At 48.3% G+C, this 9,741-nt stretch overlaps 1 protein-coding gene across 7 annotated transcripts in view; it reads left to right on the top strand.

The window, feature by feature from the left end:
• Positions 1–9,741, top strand: part of MTMR14 (myotubularin related protein 14) — a 56,532-nt gene that overhangs the window by 28,202 nt on the left and 18,589 nt on the right. For all 7 annotated transcript variants that reach the window (XM_023510667.1, XM_003785461.3, XM_003785460.3 and 4 more), the window contains exons 8-11: positions 2,041–2,111; positions 2,708–2,782; positions 7,701–7,767; positions 9,621–9,706. In XM_023510667.1, coding sequence (XP_023366435.1) covers positions 2,041–2,111; positions 2,708–2,782; positions 7,701–7,767; positions 9,621–9,706 — 299 coding nt within the window. The remainder of the gene's footprint in view (positions 1–2,040; positions 2,112–2,707; positions 2,783–7,700; positions 7,768–9,620; positions 9,707–9,741) is intronic.

Below are 9,741 nucleotides of genomic sequence, written 5' to 3'. Positions count from 1 at the left end.
GGCCATTTTTTGGCTGTAGCCATCATTGTTGTTTGGCGGGCCCGGGCTGGGGACTCGAACCTGCCACCTTAGGTCTATGTGGCTGGTGCCTTAGCCGCTTGAGCCACAGGCGCCGAGCCTGCCTGTATTACTTTAAGGAAACATAATAAAATTACAATTATCCAAACCAAGTCAGGAGGTGCACTTTGAGACTTGAGAATTTCAGGAATCTCATTGGAGTCCTATGGTGACTATGAATCCCAGACAGGTACTATCATGGTTTCAGTTCTAGCTATGTCAAACTAACCTGGGGTTACACTGGCCCTTGGAAGTGAGGCGTGTTCTGGGAGCAGTTCTTTCTAGGCACCAGAAAAGATGAGGTCAAAGCTCTGCAGCACAAATCTAATTTGTTTTCCCCTTCAGTGAATTACTGTTCTTATCCTGCCATTGGTCCCTCCCCTTTTGCTTGCCTGTGGGTCAGAAGCCTATTCAGGTAATGAACATCAGGCAATGCCCTGGCTACTGAGGCTATTTTAATTCCATCACTTTCGCACAAAGACTACTTCTGCATCATAGGCTGGTCCTAGAGCCTGGAGTGTTGATTTGAGCAGCTGGAGTATGGGAAAATAACACTTCACGAGAGCTCTGAGAAATAATTGGTATCTCTTCTAAACCTGGGCTCATGAGCTCAGGAGCCTCTATCTGACATTTATAATTCTTCTTTCTCCAAGTGTGACACCCAGAAACAGGCTAAAGTGTTATGGCTGAGGATTGCTTCCTAACTTTAGCCAGCGGGGAGGCCTGGGGTTTAGCATGTGGAGTGCTTATGGAATGAAAGCCTTATCTAGAAATCAGAGAGTGAGTCTCTACATTTTCTCCACAGGAAGCTTTCCCATCTTCCCTGGGGCTTTCTCAGACAACAACTTGGCCCAAGAATTCCTGCAGAGTTCCATGTGAATTTTTTTGGCCTGTAGCTACTTCTATAGAATTTGGGCAACTGTTTTGCTGCCTTCTGAGACCTCACCAGACTTGGCGGTGTGGCCAAAGTCATGGGCCCCTGAAGTCTGTGTAGAGGCCCTAGTGGAGGAACTGAAAATAACTACAAGAAGCTGCTATCCAAGTACCTTCCTCCACCCTGTGGAGGCCAGGTGCTTACTGTGCTGGGCTGTGGCCAGACTTAGGTGAGGCAAGCCAGGGCACACCAGCCCCCGTCTGGCCAAGGCAGCTATCCCAGCAAAGCAGTTCACTTTACGCTGTGGGCTGGCACTGTGGGCTCTTGCTATCATGCAAAGTGATGATAATAGTGGTGTGTTGCCATGTGAGTGGCACTTGTGCTAGGGCTGTGCTAGCTGTTCTTTGTATTGTTTCATCCTTAACCATTTCACAAATAAGAAAATCAAGGCTTAGAGAAATTAAACAACTTATTTGCAGCCACGGAGATAAGTGAAAAGTTGAGGTTTGAAGCTGGGAATGTTGCCAAAGCCCTGTTCTCTCCACTGTTCTCTCTATTCCTGAGGGCTTACTCTAGTGGAGTTTTATGATTTTTCTAACAGATGATACAGGAAAGTACCTCTTTACCTGCTTAGTTGGAGACTATAGCATTTCTTGAGCACCTGTTACATTTCTAGGGATTGGTCATGGTCCCTTTCAGTATGTTAAGACATTCACTCCTCCCTGGCCTGTGAGGATAGTATCGTCTGCTGCACTTGAGAAATGGGGAGGAGTGATCCTCTGCAGCTAGTGAGTTCCTGGAAGAGCTGTTGGAGCTCACATTGTGAGTCATGCCTTTGTTTGCTGGGATTGGCACTGTAGAGACTTGTAGGACAAAGGGGACCCACAGAGGCTCAGCCCTGGCTCTTGCCTACTCCAGTGCCTCCCCCTGCTCCCATTCCAGTTCTCACGGTATCAGCCATGGCCTCACCTGAACCACCAGTGTAGAGAAATTTTTGAGTTGGTGGCTGCCTCAGTCCTTCAATACTCAGCAACCTGGCTGAGCCAGCGGTGTCTCAGGAGACTTTGGGCTAAGAAGGGAGATGTCATAACTCTGCCCTTCTTTTCCAGGCTGTGAATTTTTCAAGGAATATAAGGATCGGGATTACATGGCTGAAGGGCTCATATTTAACTGGAAGCAGGTATGGACAATACCAGCTTGTGAATGGTATTAGGACTCTTTGTGAAGGGAGACCAAGGAGAACAGCTAGCAATCTTTTGGGGGAAAATACCCTTTCCTTCCTGTTTCTTCCTTGAATGAGTCTCTTTTCTGTGTCTTCCTCCCCCTCTTATATTTACATGTTAAATTTTCATCGAACATGCTTTCTTCTCCCCTTGTAATCTGTCCCTTTCTTTAAAGGAACTTTTCGGGAACAGAATAGGAGAGTCCTTCTGCCATCCTTCACTATGTGAAGCCTGGGTGCAGCATTCTGTCCTTTCTCCAGTCAGCAGGAGCAGGCTGAGGGAAACCTGAAGGAGGCCTATTACAGATTGATCTTGTCTATTCAGTTGCAAACACTCAAATGCCTGGCTGAAAAACTCTGCTGTGCTGCAATCCGGTCACTTTGATTTTTAAGCTATCACCCCTGAGGTAGCACAGGCTCTGGCCAGGAGGAAGCAAGCTCTGTTGAGGGATGTCTTGCCTTTGATAGCCACAGCTTCAGGGCTGTACCCTGCACCAGCCCACAGCCCCTTCTGGTGGCCAGTGCCTGGCTCACAGATGTCTTTCTGTCCCTAGGACTACGTTGATGCCCCGTTGAGTATCCCTGACTTCTTGACTCACTCTCTGAACATTGACTGGAGCCAGTATCAGGTAAGGGGCCTGACTCCAGGAGGTGAAGATAAAGGAGTGGGGACCAAGGAACACAAGACTCCTGTGGAAATACCTCATGGCTTAGCTTCTGCCCTCAGATGCATTGGCCCTCTGACTGCTCAGAAAAGCCCAGGGAAGGAGGAATTGCTTATCTGTTTAACTCTTCTCTCATGATTTGCTCTTGGCCCAGAAAATCAAAAGCTTTCTGAACGTGACTCATTCAAAGATTTGCGTCCACCAGGGGGTTCTGTTTCCAGAGGACCTCATGGAGTCTGCTTTTCCAGATCTAGGCTTTAGTGACTTTTTCATTTTTCTTTTTAAATGTGCATTCTGCCAGAGGAAGTCCAGAGCTGCCTGACCTCGTTTGATTATAGAAACGTTAAAATTACTTGCATTGTGTTCTTCCCTGTTTCTGTGCACCATGGAAGGGGCCCCTCATTTTTACTGGGTGGTTCCACTGCCAGCAGTCTCACTTGCCACTTCATTCAGACAGAACAAGTAGTCTTGTTCTTCCTGTGACCTTCCCCATGTCCTGTTCTCTTTGCCACGTCCCAGCTTCCTCTTGTCTGGCTTACTTGCTGCCCTTCAGGATTTGGCTCTGGTGGCCACATCAGGAAGACTTTCCTGATCTGCTGCCTCTTCCCATCCCGGCAGGCTGGATGTCTGCATCTACATTCCCATTAACCCCCTGGGCACATCTATCATGGAATTTTCCACTGAGCTGCAGTCATAGGTTTAGAGTTTAGAGATCTTCCCTGAAATCCAGCAGAATGAGGGACCCATAAGAGTCCCACCACAGAAATGGGCACAGACCTTAGAGCTTGAAAGACCAAGCCAGTGAATACTAGAAGACATCCTGCCACCCTCCTCATTTCACCTGTCTTCAGGTCTGGACAACTCCCACCCAGCCTGGAGGTCTCTGTTTCTGAGAGAAGCTGATCTTCTCGTATTAGGCAACTGAGTGCTTGCATGTTGCATGTTTTCTTGACAGCAGGGAGGTCGGTAGAGGCAAGGTCACATTTATCTTGTTTTATCTTTTATATCCTAATCACAAGATAGATAGATGCTCAACAGCTATTTGAGTGGATGAAGTAGGGTGATGTTAAGTGTCCCGCCACAGGTAAAAGAACAGGAATACTTGGGAGAGAGCAGGCCAATTGTTTGTTACAGTCCAGAATCTTGGAGAAGGAATGGGTTTGTAGAGGGCCTGTCCCTTGGTCTCAAGTCCCAGACTATGCCTAGACAGATTGAGTGGCTAAGGACCCTGTAGGCTTCCTTCTTAACTTATCGTATGCAGAGGTCTCTAGTAGGCCCTGCTCTAAGCTACCCTTCTTCTGGCACCATTTTTCCTCCTTATGAAGGTACAAACTGGGTGTGATGAACTACTCATCAAATATGTTGTAATTGTAAGGATTCCACGTACTGTTCCTACCAAGGATATTTGCCTCTTTAGTAAGGGTCCTGTGCATATGAGGGGGTGCTCTGATAGTAGAGGCCCCGGATGTGAGGCCTGGCTTTCTTGGCCATTCTGTGGCTCTGTGGCCTTGAGCAAATGGCCTCTCTTCCCCCTGAAGGTGGAGTTGGTGACTCCTCTTTCCTAGTTGTACCAGGTTCAGATATGATCACAATTTGAAAGTGACCCCTGACCTGAAACACCAGGTGGATTTTAATGGTAGTTATGAAGTAGGATGCTAGCTGCCTTCACTCAAGGGCGCAAACAGTGATAGACTTTCAGGCATAAAGACAGCAGAGCTGGAGTGTAGGAGGCAGGCCCCATGAGGCTGTCTCTTTGGTGTTTCTCTGCCAGTTTATCTCCCCAGGCCCCCTGGCATCATCTTCCCTGGCCAGATATGGGCCTTACCTTCTTTTCCTTGTCCTGTCTGTAACTCCATTACTTTCTGTCATCTCTCCAAGTGATCTCATCTGTCTCTCATGCCACAAGCCCATAGCCAGGCCTCTCTGACCCATGCCTCATCACCTTTCACATGTGCCCTTCATATAGCCCTCAGACTCAAGCTGTCTGAAGTAGACTGGGCCATAGCCCACCATTTACCAGATGCTTAGACCTGAAAGTCTGGTGAACTACAGTCTTCTTGCCTCCACACCTGTGCAGTGGCTCGTTCAGGCTCCATGGTCTCTGCCTCCCATATCTGCACCTCGGGCCCCGCTGAGGAGAACTAGAAACAGTAAATATAAAGCATCTCAAATAGGTCCTAGCAGTAGCAAGCACTCAAATGATGTAGCAGGTTTATCATTGTCACCCCTGCCTTGACTCCCACTACTGATTTCCATTTCCTCAGGACAAGTGAAGAGCCTTTAGGTGGCATACCCAGCTCCACACAGTCTGGCCTTGCCTGTTGTTGTGACTAACTGATCTTCCTCCAGCCATGCTGGCCTCCTTTCAGCTTCTTACAAGAAGAGTACTCTCTCCAGGTTCTCACGTGCTGTTCTTGCTACCTGAAGCATGTCTTTTGTCCATCTTGTGTATGTTCTTCTGAGTCACCATCTCCAAGAACCCTTCGGCTTGGCACCTATAGCTCAAGTGGCTAAGGCACCAGCCACATACAGCAGAGCCGGTGGGTTTGAATCCAGCCCGGGCATTGCCAAACACTAGTAACAACTACAACCAAAAAATAGCGGGCACCTGTCGTCCGAGCTACTTGGGAGGCCGAGGCAAGAGAATCACTTAAGCCCAGGAGCTAGAGGTTGCTATGAGCTGTGATGCCTTGGCACTCTACCCAGGGCAACAGCTTGAGTCTCTATCTCAAAAAAAAAAAAAAAAAAGAACCCTTCCCTGATGTCCCCACAGATCAGGTTAAGCTCCCTAGTTACCTGGTCCCATAGCATCCTAGTGGTCTCTTTAATTGCACACCTGCAGTGGTTCACTTTGTCTTCGCGCTTCTGTGACTCCATGAGGCCTGAAGCCATTGTGTTCCCTGCTGTGTCCCCAGTGCCAGGCCCTCAGGAGCCATACAGTGTAATGTTCCCTGGATGAGTGGGTGGTAGGCACGGTCACAGCAATGCACATGTGTCTTACTGCCCTCTAGGTCACCAGCTGCGTTTGTTAGAGGTATGCCCGTTGCTTCTGTCCAAGGCCCCATCCACAAGCCACATCTCCTGAAGCTGTCCCCTGACCATGAATAGGCAGTGAGGAACATTCTTCAAGGATGTCCTAGTCCCCAAATCTTAGAGATGCCAAAATGGCTTCCACCCTCACATGGCTCACTCTAGGAAAAAAGGCAATGACATAATGTCATTTACATAACAACTGGTGGCCATCGAAGACCCTTGGGCTTTTGAAGGATGAGTAGGAGTTTGCCAGCCAGGAGACAGAGTGCTCCAGGCATAGCAACGTAAGCAGAGCTGTGGCTCTTGGCTCCCAGAGACTTTTCCGTGGAGCACATGGTATAAGAAAGTTGGAGGTAAGCCTGGATCTTAACCACATCTCCCAGGTCCTGGCATTCAGCAGTCCCCTGAGACTTTGGTTTCTTATTCTGGTATTATAGGGAAAGTTCCTGTAGTATAGCTAGCATGTGACTGAAAACATGGATGCTGAGCTGGCAAGACTGGCTTCATTCCTCAGCTCAGCTGTGACTTTGGGCCTCTACCAACCCAGCCTCCCCAGCCTGTAGCTCCAACTCCCAGTACTAGGAACTTGTCACTCCCTCTGATCGTCAGCGTCTCCTTCAGAGAGCCACCATCATCACTGGTGCTCTACAGCTCTGGTCCTTTGTGGGCACCTGCCTTCCCTTGCCTGATGTAGCCCTTACAGGACTTGTGTCTCATGGCCCCTACCTTCCTCTCCTGCTCTTTATCCTGTGAGAATCACAGCTCACAGGAAATCTACTGGCAATGTTATATCTGACATATTGAGCCAAATGAATTGAGAAACCCCTTGTGCTGCTACTGATAATTACTTTATTAGTACAGTTCTGCAGCAGCTGTCTCTGGAGCCACTGAGAGTGGGTCAGAACTCTCTGGGGGCTGTGGGAGGGCCAGGTAAATGAGCCTGTTTTAAATTCTTGGGAAAACCATTTCAATTACAGGTGCCATCTTCCGTCTTCCCCTGGGAAGTGCCCTCTTCCTGGTACGTGCCCTTTCTGCACAGCCCCAGAAGACTAATAAGCAATTGTGTCTTAAGAACAGAGGCTGCCTCCCCTCCCCCAGGGCACCACGGAACTGGGTCAGGCCCCTCCAAGCAATTCCAGGTTCTGAGTGGGCTGTTTGTTAGTGTCTGGTCTAGATTTTTACTTGGGCAAGAACAGAGATTCCAGTCTCATCATGTCTTTTGCTTATTTTCGTTAACTATACTACCTCATGAGCCTCCTGTTTTAAGATTTTTTTCTGCCAAACAGACTCTATTTATTATTCATCAAAAGACAGTGTGCGGCGAATGGCAATAAAAAGCAAATAAAGCATATTTGACAAGGTTGATATTTTAGTTGGTTTCTGTAGTATAGCAGCAGATGATGGGATGAATTTTTCTGCTTGGCCATTTGGAGATGGCCACAGGTTCACAGCTCTTTGTTTACCTTCGCTGACTCCTGAGACAGCCACACAGTGAGCCCTCTGGGCTTAGATGACTAATGTATAGTTGCTTAACATCTACTGCTAGAGGCTGTGGGTCACCCGGACCTTTGCATCCCTTTCCCCTCCTCACCCTCCTGTGAGCTACATCACACTGACTGGAAGTTCTCTGGGTTGAGAGTGCGGGGGGCGGGGGGGGGGGTGTAATGAGTGTCAAGAGCCAGGGGATGACTATCTTGGATTATCTAGGATTTGAGATCTATGCCTGTGACCACAAGTCTTGTGTGCTTGTCCTAGAATAACTCTTGACACTTTATTTTTTAAATACTTTAAATTTCAAGTCTGAATTAATATCTATTCCTAGATTCCTTTTTTCTGTCTTTTTCCACAGAGTTGGGACCTGGTGCAACAAACACAAAACTACCTGAAATTGCTGCTTTCCATAGTTAATAGTGATGGTGAGTCTTTGTCCTCTGGAGTCCTCAAGCCACCATACCTTCTGGATGTTCCCAGTTCTCTACACCCTGACTGTGTATTGGGATCATGCACATGCATTTTGCTCTATAGGAGAGGAATTTGGGGAGTTCTTAGAATCCCACAGGCTGAATGGGACTTGTCCGTTGGTAGGTTTATCCCCTGTCCTCAAAACCCTAGAAAACAAAAGGTGAGAACACATTACCAGCTGAGCCACACACAGTATTTTGGCATGGACTCAGCTTTGCAAATCAATATCATGTGTGGGACCAAGATGGGCCCTACATTCAGAGAGGCAAAACTTGAGGCCAGTCACTCATGTGTGCTCTTCAGTTCTGATGCTTGGTCCAGCCAGTTTGGCTGTTTTGATTGGACAGGACTGTATTATGCAGTGTTTCAGGGCAAACTGACTCTTAACTCCATGGTAGCAATTGGGTTGTACTTGCTCAAACAAGTGGAAATATAGTGACTTACATAATCAGGAAGGCCTAAGAGCAGTACCAAGTGTCTAATGAACATTATAAAGAATCTTTATTTCTCAAAACCACTATCTTAGCCAGGAGCGGTGGCTCACGCCTGTAATCCCAGCATTCTGGGAGCCTGAGGCAGGGTAGATTGCCTGACCTCACAGGTTCAAGACCAGCCTGAGCAAGAGTGAGACCCTGTCTCTAAAAATAAAAAATAGCCAGGCATTGTTGTGGATGCCTGTAATCCCATCTACTCCCGAGGCTGAAGCAAGAGGATCACTTGAGCCCAAGAGTCTGAGGTTGCTGTGAGTTATGACGCCACAGCACTCTACTCAGGGTGACAAAGTGACTCTGTCTCAAAAACAATCACTATCTTAGTTTCATGGCCAGTGGCCATTTCAGATGTGTCTCCTTTGTCTTTAGCCACTCCAGGGGAAAGAGACTACCTTGGTCCTTTGAGCTCCAGTAAAAGCTCATGTTCATTGGCCCAGCTCAGGTGCCTTGAACTGGTGCCTATCCTTGACCAGGATTACATAAAAAAGAAAAAAGTCCCATGCTGGCCCCTGGAGTCAGGCATTAGTGCTCCAGTTGGGGCAGTAGTGTCCCCCAAAGGCTTCCTGTGTGCGGAGTGTTGGCTGCTAGAGGAATTAAGGGGGTGGGAAAGGTACTAGTAGTTTATGGTGAGTGTTGGCCAGGGATACTAAACATCCTACAATCCCTACATCCCTGCACAGTGAAGAATTGTCCCAATGCCCCAAATACTTGCAGTGCCCCACTGAGAAATTGGGTAGGGACATGTAGTCAGCACCACTTACATGACCTGGACAGGCAGGATTGTCCAGGCTGGACTCCTTCCCCAGAGGTACATGAAGAAGTAAGCCAGAAGAAAGAAGGTATGCATAAAGGCATGCTCACCACTTACCCTCTTCTGGGACTAAGTTGGAAAAGAGCCTTGGGGGGTCCCACTAAGAAAGAGGGGAACCGGCTCAGCACCTGTGGCTCAAGTGGCTAAGGCACCAGACACATACACCTGAGCTGGTGGGTTTGAATCCAGCCTGGACCCGCCAAACAGCAATGGTGGCAGCAACCAAAAAATATCCGGGCGTCATGGTGGGTACCTGTAGTCCCAGCTACTTGGGAGGCAGAGGTAGGAGAATCGCTTGGGCCTAGGAGTTGGAGGTTGCTGTGAGCTGTGGTGCCACAGCATTCTACCCAGGGCGACAGCTTGAGGCTCTGTCTCAAAAAAAAAAAAAGAGGGGAGCTTAGAGGTGGTTTGGCCTCACACATAAGGCCAAGGTGGTAGCACTTCTTTGCTCATCAGCTTGTGTCTGGTTCTCTTCTGGGTATCCTGTCCTATGTTTCTGGAGTAGATGACAGCGGGCTCCTGGTACACTGTATCTCAGGCTGGGATCGGACCCCTCTCTTCATCTCCCTCCTACGCCTTTCCTTGTGGGCTGTGAGTATGAATGGGCTGGGCCATGGGGTTAGAGA

Source organism: Otolemur garnettii, unplaced genomic scaffold, assembly GCF_000181295.1.
Source record: "Otolemur garnettii isolate 467f Iridium unplaced genomic scaffold, OtoGar3 scaffold00015, whole genome shotgun sequence".
NCBI classification, from domain to species: Eukaryota; Metazoa; Chordata; class Mammalia; order Primates; family Galagidae; genus Otolemur; species Otolemur garnettii.
Note: the sequence above shows the minus strand (reverse complement) of the source record. Positions and strands in the feature narration are given on the sequence as shown.